This window comes from Bactrocera dorsalis, chromosome 1, assembly GCF_023373825.1.
Source record: "Bactrocera dorsalis isolate Fly_Bdor chromosome 1, ASM2337382v1, whole genome shotgun sequence".
Classification (NCBI taxonomy): Eukaryota; Metazoa; Arthropoda; class Insecta; order Diptera; family Tephritidae; genus Bactrocera; species Bactrocera dorsalis.
In genome coordinates this window covers 84,762,323-84,786,282 of record NC_064303.1, presented here as the reverse complement: position 1 = coordinate 84,786,282, position 23,960 = coordinate 84,762,323, and the positions used below count along the sequence as shown (strand labels likewise).

The 23,960-nt window shown below is 34.8% G+C and overlaps 1 protein-coding gene across 2 annotated transcripts in view; it reads right to left on the bottom strand.

Annotated features, from left to right (window-relative positions):
* LOC105223161 (putative neural-cadherin 2) overlaps nucleotides 1-23,960 on the bottom strand; it is a 237,889-nt gene that overhangs the window by 156,337 nt on the left and 57,592 nt on the right. For both annotated transcript variants that reach the window (XM_049461318.1, XM_049461315.1), the window contains exon 2: nucleotides 18,991-19,452. In XM_049461318.1, coding sequence (XP_049317275.1) covers nucleotides 18,991-19,045 — 55 coding nt within the window. In that variant the 5' untranslated portion in view covers nucleotides 19,046-19,452. The remainder of the gene's footprint in view (nucleotides 1-18,990; nucleotides 19,453-23,960) is intronic.

Genomic DNA, 23,960 nt, shown 5'->3' with positions numbered 1-23,960 from the left:
CGTACCATCCAATTCGGGTCGATCTTGATCATAACGGTAGAAGTACGGTCCAATGACGCCGCCGTCCCATAAGCCGCACCAAATTGTAATTTTTTCGGGATGCTACGGTGACTCATGGAATAGGTATATATTGCCACCTGACCAAAAATGAGCCTCATCGCTGAAGGTGATTTCCGGTGAAAGTCACAGGAGGCCATTTCTGGTGAATACGGTGTTTGTTCAATGATATTTGTTGAGTGTTTGGCCAAAATCTAACAAAAATATGTTGATTTAAATTTTGAAATTCGACAAACAATACTGTTTGACAGATCACACTAATTTTTGGCATTATAATTATGGACACTTGTAACAACATAGGAATAAAATTTACGTGGCTTTCATATAAGAGGGAGATGAGAGGGGAAATGAAGAATTCCCGATACTTTCTTGACAGGGTGTATGACGTCTATAAATTGGACGTTGCGCTAATTTCGCTCGTTGTTGGATCTTTTCATGATAAAATGGCAAAACTTACTGAAGAGAAATGTCAAAAGAGCGGGAAAAAAGCGTCGTTTGATGTCCCTATCGGTCTATTTTTGTGCGTCCCTATGGAAAAAGCCGTTATATATTGCATGTAACTTGGCCGGAAGTGGGCTTACTATATACGCTTAAAGTGGTTTATGAGCATTATCTCGAACGGGGACTGTTTTGAATGCGACAACATTAGTGTGTAAATAAGTTCATCTTTTTTTTTTAAATACGAAAACTTCCGTTATTTATTAACATAAATCGTATCCCAATGATCGGGGTGATGAGAAAATCCTGAAAGGCGGCTTAACTTATCTATATCTCCCCAAGCCTGCGTTCCATTTGACTTTATATCCCATTATCTAAATTATATAGCGTATATAAATCTCTGTATATGTTATTTTGAAAAAATTATCCGTAAGTACTTATTTTTCCACTATATTACTTTAACCTCTCAAATATCATTCACATCGATAAGAGCGTAAAATATGTGAATAAATTAAACGGCAATATTTACTTAGTCGTGATATGATTTGATCCTAAAATTGTATAACACCAGCAGTTCACTCACTATTAATGTTGAGAGTACGTATAGGTAAAGCTAGGTATGTCAAAATATATTTTGATATACATATAATACGAAAAGTGGAAACAGTGCAAAATCTGGTTGCGTAAAGAATTTTGGATTATGGTGCTACATTTGATATTTTTATTTGGATTATGTCATATGTAGTTCCCAAATGTTGATTTACTTATTGTTCAATACTACATTACGTAAAAATATACTATTGCGACTTAAATGTACTCGAATTATTATGCTTCTTTTGGTTTAACGCCAATGAAATTGTCTTACTTATGTTGATTAATTTAGGAAATAATCTATAATTCATAAAGCTCTGAGTTACTCACTGCATAAATACGGTCTGCCCCGCCCAATTTAGGTATTTTCTTACATTTTAAAATAATACAAAGTTGTAAAAGCAAACGAGACGCTGCAGAGGGGTATAGAGTAGTCTTATTAATAGATAAAGTGTCGGTTTGCCGTCTTTTACTTTCAAAATGAAGGAAATTTGAATACAACACATTTTCAACCGTTATATTCGTATGCACTTTGTACCACGATATTATCAATTTCAATTATACCGACGCAACACCTGAGTTCAAAGTTCAAATGAAATGAACAAATAACAAGGCGCAAACGAATCGCCCGCCCAATTAGCTTACTTCACTCCTGTATGGTAGTTATATACTAACTAATAATGGAGACCAAAAATCTCAATTGAGCAATAAGCACAAAGCCAAAGTACTACAAGTACAATTTTTGGCCCCCAACGATTTTATGCCTTGCCAGGCTCATCGATTAAGGGCACAAAGATAAATTACAAATACCTAAGAAACACAAGCAAGCACGCGTCACATGAAGTGTGCCCTTGTAGCATACACACACACAAGCCTGTGCCCTGCGCACTTTTGAACACCTCAAGGGTGTGAGATAAGATTAATTGTTTGCGTGCCGCAAAGGTGTCTATGGAGCTAATTAAATTTTGTGCGGATGTGTGAGTGCGGTTCTTGAGTTCGCACAAATTAAGTTGTGAATGGCATTGTGAAAATTTTTGCTCGAACAAACTTGCTCTAATGTACCTGCGTATATTCTTGATAAATGATGGACAGAAGGTAATTGAAATTGTTTCAAAATTTAAAAAGTTAGCAAAGTGAAGCTAAATTATGTAGAAAAGTACGAGAAGTGTAAGGTGTCACATTAAATGTTTTTAAGTATTGACTTTAGTTAAGAATATTAAATTGTTTTGAAATTCTTAAGAAATTGGTATTTGAAAATTTTAAAGAAATAACATGTTTTGGTTGTGGTCTTATGTAAGTAGCGTAATTATCATTTGCAATAATAAATTTTAAACGAGAAATTATGAACTTATTGCAGGGAAAATAATTCTCACTAAATATACATTTTTTTATTGTTCCGCATTGCCACATTAATGGGTTCTGAGAGAAAAGCTTTCGCAAAGTATTTTCTCATTTTACCTCAGAAAAGAATTACATGTGCATACATACTTTGTACTGTATTTTTTTCCCCCTAAATGTTCCCTTATTTTTATAGTAGATTGTTGCTATAACGTATTTTTGCTTTTTATTGCTAATCGATTCTTTCTATTTATCTTATTCTCGGTACCTTTTATGATTATTTCTCTTGAATGAAATTAAATTATTTTTAAGTGCACCAGAGCATTAGTGGATTGTTCTTTTTAAAGGAGTTTCCAGAATTAAGTGCAAAATCTGTTTACCTAGAAGTTTGTAAATAATTAAAAAAAAAATTAAGAGCAAGCAAATAGTTTCGGATTTTGTATTTGGGCGCGGGATGAGCACTAAGAGCTCACACTTTGAGGCACTTAAAAGAAATACTGGCTATTTAACAACTAGTTTACTTGAAACTGCAATGGAATGGAGTCTATGGATTTATTCAAAATATTGCAGAAGTAAATATTTTGGGGAGTCTATTTTATGGCGAACACAACTAAAGTCCTTGAAACCTTCCCTCAAGCGAATAGACCATCCAACTCTGTTGACGATGATAACATCAGTATAACAGATGATCTCACAGATGAATCACTTATGAATGGACTCAACCATCTTGGTTAATGTTTTGTCAATGGTAGAAACATTATAACATAATGTCGATTGAACTTTTGATACAACAGATTCTAGTTATAACAGATTTGGCTCCCCTCACATTTTATTTTTGTTTTTAAAACTGAAAGATCCATTTCGGTTTGAGTCCATTGTCTAAATAAAAAATAAAATTCATCAGGAAACATGTTCGCGTCATAAACAAATATCTGTCAAAGACATATTAATTGAGCATTTATACGAACATAAAAACAGTGTACTCGTTCTTTACGGGGAAAATTTGTCGGTTCAATTTGTGGGGGCAGTTAATATGGTACAGTTCGGGTCAGATTTGATCTTGCGCGTATATACAGGGTAGGCCATTTAAAGTTGACCCATTTGTAAAAAAAAAGAACAAAAGAAAAGAAATTTCAAAAATAATTTATTTTGGTCCAAGGGGATTTGTTTCAGCTAATATTTAAAAATTAGATCGCGTAAATGGGCACCTTTAGCTTTGACAGCTAAATGCACTCTTTTTTCGACATTTTCCATGACTTTGGCCAATGTTTCGGATGATATGGCGGCTGTTTCACGTCGAATGTTGGCTTTCAGTTGAGCTAAGGTCTTTGGCTTATTAGCGTATACCTTGGATTTCAAATAACCCCACAAATAAAAGTCTGGTGGCGTCAAATCTGGTGATCTCGGTGGCCAGTCAACATCACCATTTTTCGATATCAATCGCCCGGGGAAAAATGGTCGCAATAAATTGATTGTTGGTCGAGCTGTATGGCATGTAGCCCCGTCCTGTTGAAACCAGAAGTTATCCATGTCATTTTCGCGAATAATGGGTATCACAAAATCCGTTATCATGGCTCGATAACGCTCACCATTGACTGTTGTCGTGGCTGCATCATCGTCTTCGAAAAAATACGGTCCGATGATCATATTCGCGCAAACACCGCACCAAACTGTTACTTTTTGGTCGTAAAGAGGCTGTTCTTCAATTAATTGAGGATTTTCGGTGGCATAAAATCGGCAATTTTGCTTGTTTACGCCTCCATTCAACGAGAAATGTGCCTCGTCTGACATGATGAGTTTTCGCCAAAAGTCAAGTTCGTTTTCAGCCAATTTCAGCGCGTTCTTTTGGAGTGTACTGTTCCATGGTATAAATTGTCTTCGAATGACGCTTCTAACGCGGTATGACATTAGCCGATTTGTCAGCGCTGTTAAAAGTTACAGCGTTGCCAGATGGGTCAATTTTAAATGGCCTACCCTGTAGTATAAAATACTTGAAAATTTACATCTTTGCGCTTTTTAAAACAAATCGAGATAATGTTAAATAATGTACAAGTCCCAGCTTATGTTGCTTGCACTTCATATATGAATATATATGGGATTATATAAAAATGGATTATCTTGGTTTAAGGGATTACATGGGTTTCCTGGAATAAAAGACAACATTTTTTCAACAATTTTTTCTCATATACAAATTAAAATATGTCCTTAGATTATTTTTCATTAATAAAATCTATGTATTTAGTTTTAGTTTCATATAGGCTTTACTTCAATAGCATTTGCTTTACCGAACTTCAAAAGAACTTTTCTGAAATAAAGCAAGCAACAAAATATTTTTACTTTTAAATTGCATTCACAGCTTCACAAGCTATCAAAGTTCTAAAAGCAACCTTGCAGTAGAAGCAAAGAATTGCATAACATACACATATAACATAACACAATTTGTTTTCCCTTGCATTAGAGTTGAAAAATTCACAAATTCAATAATATTCCAAAAAGTAATTTGCTATTTCGCCATGTTTCGACATAAAGCAGGTCAGCTGCCACCACCGGTGCACTACTGCGATGAAGGCAACAGAACGGAGCAAGTAATAACAGCAGGAATTCCGCAAGTGTGAACGGCTTCCATTGGCAGTGTCTGCAGAAATTCAGATCATAACTGCGCTGATTAATATTTCGCCGTGCTCTAGTTGATGCAAAAAATATCGCCATAAAATTTGCATATTTCCGTCTGTCATTTAGAGCTACAAATATTCGTATATACTTATATATATTAATTCGAAGCTATTTGGCAGCCTTATTTCGACATGCGGCCGCAATATGTGGTTAAGCACCCTAAAGTATGTTTACATTTTATCGCGCTCATCTATTAGATTTCTCGTTTTAGATGCTGCAGCTTTAGATTCGCTTTGCAAATGAAGCAACAATCATAAAATTCTTGTATGCCCACACCCCAGCCGCTGTTCCTCACAACGCCACGACAGCGCTCACTTCAGCCCCTACCACCCCCGTTTGGGGCACTGTCAGTGACACCAACGTTAGCGGTTATTACAAATGTGAGTGTTTTCATATTAGTATTTACAGTAGTCCGGGTTATTGCTTTTGTTGGCATTTGTGGCTCGATTTGCTACGCTTTTTGTCGTAATTTGTTAGAGTCGTTGTAGATTTAAGCGCCACATTTCATACTCAGTCACAAGCACACACACACAAGTGCACGCGCTTTGTACTCTTCATATATACAGCAATAAACTTGAGTGTTGGTCTAACCGAATTTGCATGAACGCCACATTTGTTCGCTGCTACGCGCGTAGTTTCCTACTAATTTTTATATGCACGTATGCACAAAGTAAGCGTGTAGAGGATAGTTAGTTGGATGCTTGTGGTGTTATGTGTGTGAGCTCCATTTGGCCACCTCCTTTGACTGTGCTACAGAAATTTGTTGGCGCAAATTTTGCGGCATTTTATTACATTTATTTCTCTGCGTGTGTGTGTGTGTGTGTGAGTCCATTTGCTGTGCTTTTATTTCTGCTTTTGTTGCGGTCGTGTTTGTGTTTTTGTTTGTTATGCAAAAATTATGAAAACACGCAAACATTTCTAGATTTATTACAATGCATATTTTTCGCGCAGCTTCTACAAAAGAGTCTATGTAGATTTTTTATAGCTTTTTAGATGATAACGAACTCAGATATATGACAATATTTATGCAGAATTTTTAATATTCAGCTGAAGTATAAAACACTAAAGAGTCCAATGAATATTAAAAATAAATATGTATTCGTACGCGCAGGGCGCAGGGTGTATTTCATATTATTTTTTTGTGTTTTTAATATATGGCATAACGAAACTCTCGTGTATTCTGAGCAATTTTTTTTTTTTTGAGTAGAGATTCTGTAACAAAAGAGTAGAATTAAAATTTCAAAAACAGTTTCTGCTTATCAAAAAATTGTACTTGGATTTCATGACGCAGGAGGGGCGGTTGGAATTAAAAAATGTTTAGCAGAAATTACGCTCGAAACTCGTCCACATTCACATTTTTTCTGTGAATGAAAAATAATGCAAATACAATAAAGAGCAGGGTTCTTTATTTAATAAAAAAAAACTTTATCTCCGCAACCTCACGACCACGATATCACAACAGATCATTTTGCAGAATGACAAAAAATACTACGACTCAAAATTCTTTTTCTACTGAGCATGAAGCCATAACCAGCACAACAACAAACTAATAGCGAAGCATTGGTGATTACATACCAAATTTTTACATCGTTATCTTTATCGTGAGCAATGGACACCAGAGTGTAAGTACTTACTTGCTGTAGTCATTTTGCAAATTGTTCTTAAAAAATATATGTTTGTTTGAAAGTGATGTTTTTGAGACCCAAACAGAGCCAAGAGAGCACTCCTGATATGGAGAATATATTACGGATCGCATTAAGAGACCCTGCAGCAACCGTCTTCATATCATAAGCTCAATGGAATCGAGTCTTAAGTTAAGGATAAATTTTCCCTTTTAAAATTTTTTTTGGGGATTTTATGGGTTAGGATTTTCTTTAAAAAAAATGCAAGACAAAGTTTTTAATTTTGCGCTACAAAAATAATAACAAAATCGAAATTTCATTTTCACTTTTAATTCTATTCCAAAGGTCTTAACCAATTTTGAGTGGTTATCGGTTTTATAAGCCAAATAAATGCTTGTGTCATTCTGATAACATTTACTAAATTTCGTGTGTCCGCGAAAGGGTTAAACAGCTAAAAATATCTTTTTGTTGTTTCTATAGAGCAATAACAAGATCTAAACAGTAAAAAAAAAAATAATGAATCAACGAGAATCAAGACATGAAGATAAAGTATATTTGTAAAGAGAAGCTCAAAGCTTGCCGTCTTAGTTTTATAAAACTCTTTATTTCCAAACTTTTCATTGAAAACATTTTCACATACGTGAAATATGCTTTATTTTGTAATTTTTTCTCAATTTTTGATGTCATTCCGGAGAGCTTTTGATTTTCTTAAATTACGGTAGAAAGATATACGAACACTGGCTGAGATAACTTCTCTGAACGCTTTTGTCTCTCAAAGCTATTCCATAAAAGCTAGCGCTTTAGAGCTTTAATATGAGTTAACTTAACTCTATTTGAGTTTACTAATACGCTAACAGTATGCTCTCTTGCTTGTGGACTGCAAGTTAGTAAGCTTTATATATCTGTTAAGTAAAAGCTGACACTGTTAAAACTACTCAGTTAATTTGGTTATAAAAGCAATATAACAGTTGAAACACTATACCACACTTTAATTTCCCATAATTTTAAACAGCTATTAGAAGCTTCAGTCTAATACCTGGATTACAGATTTATGTATACAAAAGCTAATCATATTATATCACGATAAATACTATAAAGCTCTGTAACATAATAAAACCTTTTCTACAAATTTATAAATATAAAGAATTATAGCTCCTCTGCATAACTTTTATTGTATTAAACTAAAAGGAAAGAGAAAGTAGATTAATTTTTTATGGGAATGTAGCCTCCTTATAGTTTTGCAGAGTTAAACTTTGCCATAACAGCCGATGAGCTTTATTATAACATATAAAGCTTATTAACTATCTTTTTAAAATAAATAATGTCACACATATTATTAAATCATATAAAATCGGGTATAATTGGAGATTTCGCCATAATTTGAGTGAAATAAAACTAGGAGTAAAAATGCTAATATAAATTACTATAATAAATAATAAGAAGCAAAGACACGTTTGCATAAAATTATGCTTATTCGGTTTTATGGTGAATCTAATACAAATAATATCAAATATGAATGTTTTATAGTACATATGCTTGGCATACGTACTTTGTATAGCTATCATTATAAAATCAATCTATGTATATGATACGGTTAAATATTGCAATAAAACAAAGAATATTCTTAGATATGTTGAGTATAAAAAAGATTATTCTTATTAGCCAAAACTGTCAACGGTTCGAAAACATTTTTGCTAGTAGTATCCCAGATATCTTAATGAAGCGAACTCATACAAATAATTACATACAGATTTCAGGAGGCTAGGACTAAAACCAATATCAAACAAACAAGAAAAAACGTTCATTTCAGCTGCCTCATCCACAGGTGCGTTATTTATAGCATAAAAGTGTATAAAAAGATCTTTATACTGATTCTTATATATCAGTTTGAATGACAGCTGTATACTACAGTGGTCCGAACTGAGCATTGTGTTCGGAGATTTTAGCAATGTCTTCTATTATAATCTATGCCAAATTTATTGAAGACATGTTTACAAAAAAAATGTTCCATATAAGAGCTGCATTTAGATCAGTCAGTTTATATAACACTAGCCTACAAAATTTTTTTTTTGGTTTGGTGCAGCTCTGTGCGCATCAGTAGTCGGTATAGTAAGTAGGATGAGCCACACTCCCGCTACTAGATGTGTTTTTCTTCTTTCTTATAAACAAGGGCTGATATGGAAAATGTGACTTGTTTTCTCGTATCAACTCACAAAATACATCCAAAATCAGGTATAAAATCTTAGGCACCAAAATGAGTGTAGGGCAGTGTAATATAACAGCTTAGTGCTACCGTAGTCCGATCGAAATAATTTGTTCGGAGTTTATGGCGATGCTGGATAATAAGCAATTTCGAATTTTATGCAAAGATCTTGGCAAATAAAACAGTTGTCAATACATACAAGGGCATAAATTTGATGGCTATCCAATGGCGGCGGTTTCGAAAAATGAGCAGTTTCTTGAGAAAAAATGGACGTGTGCAAAATTTCAGAGCTGATGGATATGGCTAAATCAACTCAGCTTGTCATGCAGATCATATACGAGTACATATGTATGCAGATATTAGGGTGGGTTGAGTTTAGCGTAAGTATTAATGATGTTGATTTTGACTTCGAACCTTTTTTGTAGAAACTAAAATTTCCTACAAGTTTGTTGTATACATTTTCTCGATAATTCTTGTCATTTACAAGATATATAGTATACAAAAAAAAAGCGAATTTTGTGGAAAAGTCTGGTTTAGAGTCCCGTACTACCTCGCCGGTGTAAGTTACGACTTTGTTGCACTGCGTACTTTTGTAGAGTGAACAATTGTGAGAAATATGCGTCTAAGGTCAAAGCGATGCCATAAAATACCTCTGATCAGTAGGAACTTAAAGATAAAAAATCACGATTGAAGTGTATTTTCTATGGAAAATTTTTACATGCCTTGGTCCAGTTCTAATATTAAGGGCTAAAATTTTCAAGGAATATTTTTTAGAGTAAAACTCAAATCTTTGTAAAGAAAACTTTTCCGAAAATATTGTTCAAGTAGGATCACTACAGGATACATGTAGCTGTCATGAAATCTGACAGATTAACGCCGAGATAAAGGAAAAAAATCTTCATAAAAGTTATTTTGTTCCTTCTAAAGTAACCTTTATTCGACTCGAGGATTGATTACATCAAACAAGAAAGAACTAGCAAAACGTTTTCCATTGGAACCAAAACATTGGAAGATTGCATTACAGATACAGTTAGACAAATATTTGCTAAATGAAGTGCACCTGTGAATGATATTAAAGATTGTTTTTTTGCCATTCACAGCCTATCACGCACAACCTCTAAAATCTTTAGCTCTAGCTTAATTATTGTGGTTTTTTGCTTGAATACTTTATTACATAAGGTGGTGGGATAATAGGGGACCAAATTGCTAAAGCACTTATGCAAGAGTAATCTCTGTACTATTCCGTATACTACAAGGCCTAAACAACGCACAGGTACACATATACATTCAACCCACATAAGAAAACAAAAACTTTGCACATATGAACGGACACACCAAGGCAACTAGCTAAAAATATTTTGCATTGGGCCTTATGTCGTTGCATGAGGCAGCTGGTAGCATATTAGACAAAGCAATGGTGAAATCTGAAAGTATTCGGAAATAGTGTGCACGAATATCAGAGCATTCTCACATATGCATAATGCATTAGAGAAAGACCAAAACTCTGTGGTGCACTTGTCGACCGAGCGAGTCAAATAAAATGCGTGGCACCACAGGCGGCAACTAGTAGGAAATCTAACGATGCTAACGACTGCAGCGAAGTCTGATGAAGGCGAAGTGTGTTTGTGTGTATGTGCACAAGCGGGGATGGCATGTACGCCAGATTGAATTCTCTTGTAATTGATGTTGCAAACATTTGCTTTTGTTTCTTTTATTTCAGCTTTGCTGCGGAGTTGCGGTCAACACGAATAAACACCATAACTTCAACAAAAACTATAAGCGCTGCTACGGGTAGATCTGAGCAAAGACAATGTAAAAAGCATCCTTTATTTTAATTGCTTGGCAATTTTCAAAAGAAAACAACACAGCTTCTCAGCTAAATCACAGATAAAATCAAATAAAACGTTGCCGACATTTGTAGTATTGAATGCACGTTGCGCATACGACGTGTCGACCCCGAACGGCACATAGAGCAAAACAAAAGGCTGGAGCGGGCGACTACATGAGCACGTGAAATTTTCGGCGCGCACACAGTACGTCTGTTGAGCGGGCGTGATGGTTTAGAGAAAAGTGTGTGTGGCGATTTGAAAATGTACGGAAAAAGCAGCGCTGCCACCGACCAACTGCTACAAGTTCACTGGATCACAAAGTGCAGGAGAAATCATTGCAATTTATAACAACTTATCGATGTCATCAATCACTAGCCTCCACTGCACGCAACGCACTGATAAACTAACTCAAGAAGCGCGCACAAGTTCGGTTGTAGAAGTGTGTGAGTGTCATACATGTATACATTCACATGTGTGCGAGTAAGTGAAAAACATTCGTAAATAGATAGCGGAAGCAGACGCAAACTATATAAAGGATTCTGACTCACTACTCACACACGTCTGTACGCATATGTATAAGCAAACTGATACTAATGTTTTTGCAGATAAATAACTTTATTAACACCCTACAGTGTACGTAATCTGGAGTAAATGGACGTTAAATTAAAGTGAAATTGGAAATTGCGCATTTACGGATTCTTGTAGTTGGGGTAAAATTTGCACTGTCTTATTTTTAGTTAGTCTGGATGGAGTACGAGTGGTAAAACCCTGAAGAATAATTTAATTTTGTATCATAAAAATTTCCCTAGTGGCAATAATAAATTATTATTTCAATGATGTTCTCGAAAATTCCAGAAGTTCAATGACTTGTATTACTACTAAGCATAGTACATATTATCTTTATTTTATAATCTCTGCCTATATTTATAAATATTTGACAATCTTTTCGTTCAGAACAACTGTTTATCAGAACTTGACCACACAACTCTACATCTGAGAACATAAAAAATTCATTATTATTTGGCAAATTTATTTTCGACAGAACCTAGACAGAATCTAGACCGCAAACGTATCAGTATAGCCTGCATAACAAAGCAACATTTATTACAAGTGAGCAAATCTGAACGGAACCTGTTCTTCTCACAAGGAGACCAGTGTCTTCCATGAGCCTAATCCACCTCGCAGCCCGACTAGTCTCATTACTATTATAGTAGTCGATTTCAATAAATGGCAGTTAGCAGTATAGTAACGAAAAATATAAGTAAAATCCTGCTTTGTGGCATGTGCAGTTGATTGGGAAGCGGAGGAGTTTAGTAAAAAAGAAACTCTACATAACACCCAACCGTATGGTCATTTATATTAATTTAATTTTCTTTTTGCATAAGTAAGGTTATTGAAATTTATAGTTTCGACTAAAATTTATTTCCTCACTCACACATGTTTATTTAATCTTGCTCGTTAGGTATGCAATACGCTTTCGTTGCCTGCAATATTAATAGCCAATAATAAGTAAATTGCTGGAAACGTGTTGCTGTGCATATGAGCAGCTTTCTACTTTAATTTCATTAATTAAGCGCGTTGTAAATGCATACCCAAGTCCTTTGGAGTACGAAGCGATTTTGTGCCAGTGCAAAATGTCAATTAAGCTAAATAGTTTATGTGGAAATATTAACATTCATATCTATTAACTATCGGAAGTGCGTAATGCTAAATTTATTGGTTACTGAGTTTAAGTTATGTCCAATTTTGGTGATTTGATTAATTAAATCCGCATTCCAAGATTTACAAATTTACAAACGCCAGTTGGTTGTTAACTGTAGAGGATTCTCGGCATGCTTGCCCATTCTTAAAAGTGTTGGTTGTAAGTAGCTTATATTCACTTTAGATATTAGTCATTATGATTTGATTATAATAACTTAAACAATTATGGGATATAACTGAAGAAATTTCTTTGCTTCAGTTAGTTCAAAAATTTTGAAACATAACTGACAAAATTTCTCTTCATTTATTATTTAAAGAGCAGCTAAATGCTAAGCCACTTTGATTGCATATAATTGTGTATTGAGTATATTGAATAACATATTAATTCGTGGTGAATATATTTCGACAAATAAAAATGTTTTTTTATAAGAGCTTGACTCAAATCTGTCAGTTTGTATGGCAGCTTGATCTGAAGGATTACTTCTTACATTGTTACGATGGATATCGATGGAATCGTTCCAAATGTCCTGAAGATATCTTAGCATATGAAAAAGTTTTCCTTACAAGAACATGATTCCGATAGTTCAGTTTGTATAACGGCTATGTATATGCTATATTGGTTTGATATCAGTGGCTCCGACAAATGAGTCGCCATTTGGAGAGGAAAGGACATGCGCAAAATCTGAGATCAATTCTCCAAAACCTGAGCGATTTGTTTGCGTATTTACAGACAGACAAGGCTAAATCGATTCAGCTCGTATCTCTCATCATTTATATATATATACTTTGTATGGCGTCTGCGTTTCCTTGAAGATACTTATAACAAAGCCTACAAACATTAAATTTGCAATGTAGAATTTATATATGGCAATATGGCATTTTAGTAACTGTAGTTGTATTTTCTTTAGCACTCTTTTCGTCACTACAAATTAGCGTGCAGTGTCACTCAACTTGTTATATGTAGGAAGACTGGACGGGAAGTGGCTATCAGCACAAACGAAACGTCAAAAATCAATATGTAGTACGACACAACAAACCAAAGCTAAAGCCATAGAAATAACAAAGAAAACTATCAGCCTTTTTTTGTACAAGGAGGAAACATCGAAATTCTGAACCCCGTGTCAGTGTGGAACTTTAATCCGAACTAAAACTCTTACTCTCTTGTACCGATCTCCTGGAACCACCGTCAAGTATTATGTCAGGAGTGAGTATTACTTATACGCACGTGATGACCCGAATACATTCAGTAGCAAGCTGCATTTACTTGACCCTACCTTGGTTTGTCTCATAACCCTCTAGTACCATGTTTGTTACCAAACCCTTCTAGTCACGGTTTGTGTGTCGCGTCTTAATTGACCGTTGCATTTTATTTTCTCCTACTTCGCATACGTCTTCTCACTTATCCAGTGATTCCATAATTTGATACAGTAGGTTTTCTGGTGTTCGGTCTATACCGAATGCATTTTTGAAAATTTGCCTTTTTTGTTCATATTTCGCACAATGAAGCAAAGTGTACGCTATATTCAGCAATAATACATATGTCGTTGTCTTGGTGTTTGAAACTCTTCAAATATGAACAATACAAATGTACTTTAGCGTGCGGTCTATTTTTCCACGGCTCAATGCTGGGAATTAGTCGAAACATTCAGGAACCAATTTGGCTGTCTTCCCATCGTTTTCGCCAGCACTTCACAGTATCTGCTCTGGCTTTCTTTTTTAAAGTTGTCTGTGTTATTCTACAGGTAACCCACAATGGTCGCAGGACATTCTGACTATTCAGGTATGGCTCAAAGAATCTGTACGGAAATATTTAGGTCCAAATTGGCTTCTTTCTTAGCAACTTAATAAAAAAATGAAATTTTGAATTCGGTGAAAATGCTATTGTGATCAAATTGAAAGGTGAATGTTTAGTTTATACTTCGCGTGCTTTTTCAATCGGTACATTTCTTTTATGTAAGTTGGTAGTACCGTTAGTGACGTCTATCATATAACGGGTGATTTTTTTGAGGTTAGGATTTTCATGCATTAGTATTTGACAGATCACGTGGGATTTCAGACATGGTGTCAAAGAGAAAGATGCTCAGTATGCTTTGACATTTCATCATGAATAGACTTACTAACGAGCAACGCTTGCAAATCATTGAATTTTATTACCAAAATCAGTGTTCGGTTCGAAATGTGTTTCGCGCCAAATTTTGTTCAGCGATGAGGCTCATTTCTGGTTGAATGGCTACGTAAATAAGCAAAATTGCCGCATTTGGGGTGAAGAGCAACCAGAAGCCGTTCAAGAACTGCCCATGCATCCCGAAAAATGCACTGTTTGGTGTGGTTTGTACGCTGGTGGAATCATTGGACCGTATTTTTTCAAAGATGCTGTTGGACGCAACGTTACGGTGAATGGCGATCGCTATCGTTCGATGCTAACAAACTTTTTGTTGCCAAAAATGGAAGAACTGAACTTGGTTGACATGTGGTTTCAACAAGATGGCGCTACATGCCACACAGCTCGCGATTCTATGGCCATTTTGAGGGAAAACTTCGGACAACAATTCATCTCAAGAAATGGACCCGTAAGTTGGCCACCAAGATCATGCGATTTAACGCCTTTAGACTATTTTTTGTGGGGCTACGTCAAGTCTAAAGTCTACAGAAATAAGCCAGCAACTATTCCAGCTTTGGAAGACAACATTTCCGAAGAAATTCGGGCTATTCCGGCCGAAATGCTCGAAAAAGTTGCCCAAAATTGGACTTTCCGAATGGACCACCTAAGACGCAGCCGCGGTCAACATTTAAATGAAATTATCTTCAAAAAGTAAATGTCATGAACCAATCTAACGTTTCAAATAAAGAACCGATGAGATTTTGCAAATTTATGCGTTTTTTTTTAAAAAAAAGTTATCAAGCTCTTAAAAAATCACCCTTTATTTCAAAATATTCATTAGTATTTGAGAAACGTGTCGATTTGTGAGGCTCTAAAAGTGAATTCTTTCAATTTTACTCTCTCTGAGTTTATTGAACAAAGAAGTGAGATGGTGCACCATCTTATACTCCATTTGTTATTCGTGATAATTTCGCCACAATCTCAACTAATATCGCACCGCAACCATTCGCTTGATTCACCTTCGTGGACCACTCCGCTATTCACATGACCACTCCGAGGACTCCGCTTTGACTCAATTGAGGATATAAAAGCTGTATCGAAGAAGGCTCTGATGGCCATCACGACGTAGGATTTTCCAAGAGCTATGATGGCTGGAAAATTCGTTGACATAAGTGTGTTGCAGCAGGAGGGGATTACTTTGAAGGAGATGAAATGGACAAAATTCATGTTTCAATTTGATCACAGTAGTATGTGGCAGTGGGCTATTATTATTTCTATTCAATTTTCTCGGCTAAGATTTGACCAACGAATGAAGTGCTATTGTCGAAAAATAAGGGGGATAACTAAGCCCGACGGCATTCCTAAAAATATTTTTTATAACAACAACAAAATTTACTTCTTTATATTTTCTTACTGGTACAAACTGAATCAACCTTAAAGGTGGGTATTAAATGCCAGAATCTGGAGTAAGAAACTTTGTACTTATTGAAACATTAATAATATATGTTTTACTTAGATCAAATGAGAGGTAAACAGAAGTGATCGGCAGATATATTGGTCCTTATTGAAGGTTGAAGTTTAGAACAGAAAGCTGGTTCGAATCAAAGCGCCTGAATTAAGGTATAATAATAAGATAAGATAACAAAATACCATTCTGCGAGTGTGGCTACTGATTTCAAGTTAATATGCAATAAAATCAATGAAATTATTTTAAGCGCTATTCTGTAGAGCCAAGGTTGTTGCACCGATGATAGGTGTTATAATTATTTTTTTATAAACAAACTTTTATAATAAGCTCATTTGCTTAAAAATTTAACGATTATTCCTTTGAGCAAGCCTTATTTTCTCATTATCAAGCTAAATAATTATTTTAATTTCAAGCTAATATTAAATTATTTATGTTAAATAAATATCGCCACACTTGAGGCCATACTGCTCATGACTAGTTTTTGAGGTCTCCTTCCTTTAGGCGAAGTAATGAACTAGATGTTTACTTTACACTCTGTTCTTCGCAAACAAATAGTGAAATAGTCGAGTTGCTGCGAAAAGAAAACAAGAAGTTGAGATGAGTTCGCAGAAGCAAAGCAATGGAAGTGACTAGAACGCCGAATGTACTTGAAATGCAATGGTTTACTAATTAAGCGCCTATAAGTATGCTTCACAGTTTCCGAAGAAAATTGCAGCAATTTAAGTATCGGTTGAAATTTCTACGGCAAATAAACAAATAAAATAAGACAGTACCAAAACAACTACAGCAGCGAACGCAGTTTAAAGTGGTAAGTAAAACAACAAAAATAAAAGTGCGCTTGAAACTTTAGCATGCTTTCGCACGGCTTCTTCTCTACTTTTCAAATAAATACCTCAAACGCAAATGCAGGAGAATCATGATTTGGTTAGTAGCGAAAATTTTATTGCTCGTCTAGTAAATAAACAAACACCTGCGCGCACAGAAACTGACTATAAACAAACAGCGACAGAGAAGCAGGAGAGTTAGCAAACTGCTGCAAATCATGGCAGTGTAAATTAGGATACTGCACATACATACATTAATGCGCATATACAAATGTGTTTGTATGTTTGTAACAGCGCCAAACCGCAACGCACGCAAAACAAGTTTGTAGTGGAGAAAAGCCGCTTTCTCAGCACTTTACCGTAATAAGTACTTCACAGATTTTAATTCTCGCATGCCTACTCCAATTTTTTCCGAGTTGCAAAAATTAGGAAACTTTCCAAATGCTTCATTATTGCAACCATTGCAACAACAAAAACTAGGTGATGAGTTAAATTTTGCTTCAACTGCACTTAACTCTACTCTAATTCACCTTAATTCGCTACGCTACTCTTCCGCTCACCATGGACACCTACTCCACTCGGCGGATGTTTATGAAATTTGATACTTGTCTGGTTCGTTGTTTCCGTGGTTAGAATAACACCCGCCAACCAAACGCGTTAAGGCTACCAAACTGGGTTGAGTGTAAAACAGCAACAATTAATTATTAATACGAGATCTAATAAACAATTTCATTATGAGAAATGTTATTAAAGTTTGCAACAACCACTTTTCTAGTAAATTAATCTATAAAAAATACGTATCTACATTATTATATTAATCCTCTTGTTGTTTAAAAATAAATGCGGAAATTTGTGTTAAAGCTTATATTGTTTTCAATTATGTCCACAGAGCATCCTTCCTGTATAATGTTTAGAACCGAAAGGCATTAAGTTAAAAGTCCCAGCTTAGAAGTCGCATTACTGACCCAATGTAAAGTCAACGTAATTAGCATAGATTAAGAAAAAATATACTACAGCCAAATAATTATATGTGCAATACTCCATGTAATTCAAGGAGAGATACTATTTTCAGTAGCCTCTTTCTGACGGATTAACATAATCGTCCTGCTGAGTGTAGCATTCGCAACACCATCGCCCATCCTGAGACTCAAAATTCATTATTGGATTATATTCGCCGGAATAGACTAATATACTATATAGCAGCCGTAGCTGATAATGTACGCGAAGACCGTGGAGAGTCGATTCAGCGCCGTTCGCAGTAACTCGGAATGATGTAGGGAACAAATTGGCAAGATTGGAAGCCGTCGTTTTCGAGCCAAATCTTTTTTCAGCGGTGAGGTCAATTTCCGGCTAAATGGGTATGTAAAAGGTTTTAAGAGTTTTCATTTCCTCCAGAAAAAAAAACGGTTTGGTGTAGTTTGTGAGCTGTGGAATCATCGGTCATAAATGATGCCGGTGAGAACGTAACCGTCAAATGCGACCGATATCTCGCCACGAGAACTCACTATTTTATGACTGGTTATGGAAGTTCATGATCTCGGCAACATTTGGTTTCAACAGAACGATGCCACTTCCAACACATCGCAGCAATCAATGGAATTAATGAGAGAACGCTTCGGTAAGTAGATAATTTCAAGTTTTCGCATAATGGTGTGATATCACTCATTAAACTTTTGTCTGTGGAATATGTAAAGTCGAAAATCTATTCTGACAATCCCGATTCGATGGAAGAAAACATAACGATTGTCATTCTCAAGTTACCAGCAAAAATGCTCGAACGGGTCATCGGAAATTGTTCTCAACAGATAGACCATCTGATATGTAGCCCCGATCAACTTATGAAAGAGATAATCGTTAAAAAATATATTCGAAGAATGTTCTTTCAAATGATAATAAACATTTCAATTGGAAGTTTTTGTGTGTTTTCTTAAAAAAGTAGAGAATCTCGAAATGGATCACCAAATATTTATAAAGCAAAGTGTTGTTTCTAAAAAAAAGGAAATCTTTAGCTGACAGTTTAGGCCTAGTAACAACGATAGAACAACGTATCTTTATTATTGAACAATATTTCCAAAGTAATGTTAGTTTTTATCAAGAGTTAAATAGCTTCACTGGCTCAAAGATAAAGAAAATTTGTAAACTTACCAATCAACAGAAGTTTCCAAATATGCATTTGAAGTTGCAAGGCGCTCAAGTCCATTCAACTTGTAAACATATGCCGCCCTTATGGCCGAATGGGCGTTTTAGCTAATTGCTACGTCTATGCTATGCTATGTCAAACGCCAGCAGCTAACTTCCGTTCTACTAATTTTGCACACGCAGAAAAGCACTCAGCTCTCCTTAAAGCTCCGTATTGAACAGTGTAACGTAGAGTTCAGTGGCATTGCTGCTTCGAAAGACCTTGTATGTTTGGTTGATCAGCTCGATTGATTCAACTAGCTCACTCACGAATACTTCCAGTATAGCACTTTTCACGGCTATTAAAGCACTTTACTTCTAATGACGGTTGAAGTTGTTTACTCCGAATTTATAAGACCTTTTTACATAAGTGATTCATCTCCCGTGAGCTCAAGATTTTTCGCTGTTCTATATGGTCGGAGAAAAGTCCTGAAAAAAATAGAAAAATTAGGTAAAAAATTCTGGCCGCTTATATATTACACTCGTCCATTAAATACTCGTTTCTTATTCTATTTACGCTCCAATATTGAAGTTAATACAACAATATAATTACTAAAGTCTTCTACTTGAATGTTTATAGTCTGATTGTATGTGCCGTTGTGAGACAAAAATAAAAAAGCTTTCCGTGAACATGATACATATTTATATAAGAGTTACTTGTAAATTGTGAAAACACTCAATTTCATAATCCAAAACAGAGGTGTAATTCGTCAAACGAATTTCGTGCGAGTTTCTACGAACCGTTTGTATTAACTCACAGTTATGTATACGGTTTGTATGAAATTTGCACATAATTCGTACGAACCGTTCATTGAAACTTCAATTTATTGATAAAGTTTTGCATAGTATCATAGCTTTACCGATTTTTCATTCTAAATGTTCAGTTACAAATAATGCATTTTTTATGGAGGGTGAATATTTCCCCTTATAGTTATAGTTATTCATCTATCGCGGTTTTACAATTTTTATGTGACATGGCGAATCCTGTATAAAAGTTTTTACGCTAAATGTGATACGTTCTATCATATAATTTGAATCATCGAAATTTTGTTAAATCCACTGCCTAACTTGTTCAATACATAATTGAAATTGCAAAATACTCGTTTAATAAACGACTGACTATTACTGTGTTCCAAATACAGTGTAAGTAAATTGGAATAAAACAAGTACTTTTTTTCTTGATTATTTGCCAATTGGTGATCTTATAATATTTAATAATACGAGTATGTACAATATGAATACGCTTAACAATAAAATAATAACGTGATGTTTACATGTTAACTATATCTATTGTATATTAAAAAAATAAAAAGCACAATTTTTTATTTCGCACAGATATTTCTTATTTATGACGCAAACATATTTCTCTCTATCTCTTGCCACATTTATAAGGTTGCCAACGTTCTGATTTCCTGTCCATTGTCGACTACTTCGAAGCCACGAAAGTTTTTTACGGCCAACATCTTGTTTTCCTTCAATTTTTCTTTTGGGTAATTAATTTGTAGAGTGCTCATACTTAGAGTGCCTCACTAATACGTTTTCTCAAATCAGGTAGGCCTATTTTTCTTTGTTTTGATAGTCTCTACACAACAAACCTCGTTTTGCGGTTCCAAAACCTCTTCTCTGAACTTCACTGGTTGTAACTCCTATCTATCCATGGGAAAATTTTTTAGGATTCTCCTAATAAAACCATTCGCTCGAGGACTCTAGCTTGTTCATATCAAGTGATCTGATCAATTTTAAAGTCCAGTGAAAATTCGTGCGCTCGAGCATATCTAGAAGCAGTGGACCCAAACTTTAACATTTTTCTCGAAAATCATATTTCAAAGTCGTGGTTGTCAAGATTTGAGCTCATGGCGAACTTACATAAATATGTTTTTCTTGATGTATTTGAGAAAAGTTGTTCGCATGTTTTTACAAGATTCGATCGAAGGATTCTATTTACTTTGAACATTCCAAAACTTTCATTGATCTGACAACTAAGGGTGCTCGAAATTATGACTTTTTCCCCGAAATTGTGGCGATTAATTATAAAAAACGTCATGAGGAATGAATCCTTATTCTTAAACCTCTTAAAATTAGATATTTCTTCGGTTATAAAATCACGTATTTTTATTTTTTATTACATGGGCCATTTGTTGCCAATATAGATTCTCTTATACAACGAATCTCTTTTTGTCGAGGGATCTATTCCCATAGAATGACCTATAATTTCCATATTTTTTATCGGTGTTTTACAAAAATGGTGTACTAAATATGACAGCTTTCTCCTAATCAATAAAAGCATAAAAATACCATATTTTTGGACATCTTTGCAGTTTGAACCAACACTTGTATACAGAACAATGGCCTCAGCGTTGTTAGCCCGAGGAAAGACCCTTCTCTCAAGACAAATTTGCGTCTGCCCATTGACTCTTCACATTTCTTAATGTTCTGGCTTGAATGACTTTTTAGGAAATATCTTGAGAGCATCTGATATTAGACTAATTAGTCTGTACTCACTATTACTAATGTTTCGCATTATTTTTCTTAGGTTTGGTATGAATGTTGATTTTAATCAGTCTTTTTGGATATTGGCCATTGTCATAAACTTGGTTAAAAAGCTTTACTAAGAGCAGTCCATATTTTTTGTCATTTATTTAACTTTTTAAAATTTAATTGTCAGTTGGTGGAACCTCATCAGAACCGTTGCTTTGTAATTTTTCATTGATTGTAAAAGCGTTCTCTCTATTTCACCTTTCGTAAAATAACTGCCAGTTGGTCTGTGATGGAGATCGAAGGTTCTGGTTCAATCTACTGTCATCCGAAAAAACGCTTTCATATATTTATTCCAAGTAGTTTCTTTTCATTTATGCCAAATTACAGCGTTTACCCGTCAATGGTTTTCATTTACAAATGGATTGAGGGCGGATTTTTTACGGAGGAATTACCTGTGGCTTCTTGAGAATAGCGGTCCGTGCCTTTGTGTAAATGGATTAGATCATGTAAAAACCACTTGTAGTCTACAATTTCCATGGGCAAATTCATTGTTTAGTCCAAACAGTGTGTTTTTACATTACGGATGCCAGATCTTCCCTTTGTTTTTCTATTAAGTTTCTCTTATAATATCAGTTGGAGTTTTTTTTCGATTTTTAAGGAAAATATTGGACCAAGGTCGACGTTTACTTATTAGTTTCTCGCGCAATAGGTGTCACTCTATTATTCAATAACGGTATTGGGGCGAGCACTTTCGTTTTCTATTCCAAGACGAGTTTTTTGCTCGTAGTACCAAATAATATCAGTTTTAAGTCGCTTGGCCAGGTGGGACTACCTCTCTGCACAATACCCTCGGAACTCGGGATATTCAATTTTATTTTTCTTTCATTAAATTTCACTTTCAAATAGGCGTTTTACACTTCGATCGTCCTCAACTTACTCAATATTTAGCTTGGAATTTTAGGCTTAAACCAATCTTAATTACTACGGCCAGCCTAATCACGCAAAACTTTTGCAGTAGCACTGAAGTGTGATCCGAAATTGAACCTTTTTTTTCCCATTGAGGAATAGAAGTGATTATTTACCTGATTTGCAATCTATTTGATTTTATGATGATCTTATCAGAGCTTGCTGTCCGAACTTTTTGAACGATATCCATCGATTGTATTATCAAGTTTTCTGGCAGTCAGGATAAAATAATGTGTTCGATATTAGATTTCAATTTTTCTTTTCTTGACCAAAAAATTGAATTAGTCGCTATCTCCTCTCGTCATTTCTTTCAGCTAAGTTCGTATTGGCCTGCGAAGGAGTTATTCGACTTTTTTCTTTCTTCCAAAACTTTTTGCATTTATGATCAAATCGCCTTGAATCATATACTTTATTTCCTCAATGAAAAAATACCACCTCATTGTTGCAATGTCATTCTTTAAACTATGAGGCGGATTTTTACGATGCCCACACCATCTGCGGTGCTTTCAATTAGTTTTGGTTACCGAGAAGGTAAATGTAAAACTTTGTAATTTAAGAAATAAAATTCTCCAGTTTTTTTTTTGCATTGCTGGACCATCTTCACTAGTATTATAGTGTAATAGAGGATGTGTATTTCTTTGACCGATTTTACTTTTTTCGACACTAAACTATAGTATATCTATTATTATTAGGTATCTTACATATTGGTAGATATATACGATACAAAGCCAGGAGAAAGTTTGAAAACATTTTATGGACCAGATATGAGCCTGCCCATTAATTTCACTTCAAATATATGAGTAGCATTACGAAAAAACTTTAGCTCTCTAAACTTTCATGAATATTGAGACTAAACCTTACAGGCTGGCCGATATATATTGTATAAAGTCAACTGAAAATTTGTAAACCCTTAAAGTTGGTATATGGGAGCTATGGGAAGAATTAACTAACTCTATCGTAAATAACCATGATTGGTGCACCTTATATATTGTTTTAAGGGTATATATAATTTTTATACACTTGTGTGCTGCTTGAATGTATTAAAAATTATTTAAATTTATTAAAAAATAATTAGTTAAATTTCATTCAGTTCAATATTATAAAATCATCTTCAAATCCAAGCTATTGAGTTCTTAAAAGTTTTGGTGAGTCAAAACTGTTTACAATATTTTAATTGGATAGGGCAGCTGCGATGTTCTACTATATAGATTAAATTCCTAAAATGATTAATTGTTTGAAGTTTCAATTTGTTTTGATTGATATATATTTGCATTTAATAAGGATGACTACTCTTCTTGCAGGTATTGATAATACTCGAATTTACGCATAATTACCCAAAACCATTGCGCGTGATTTTTACGTATGCTCCTTACCAAGAAAACTAACAAACCAATTTAAAAGTATCCTTTGGAAAAAAGCCCAACAGCGGCATCTGCGCGTACCTTCACCAGCCTGAGTAAATCAGCTAATTTTCCATTTCAACGACAGCCAAT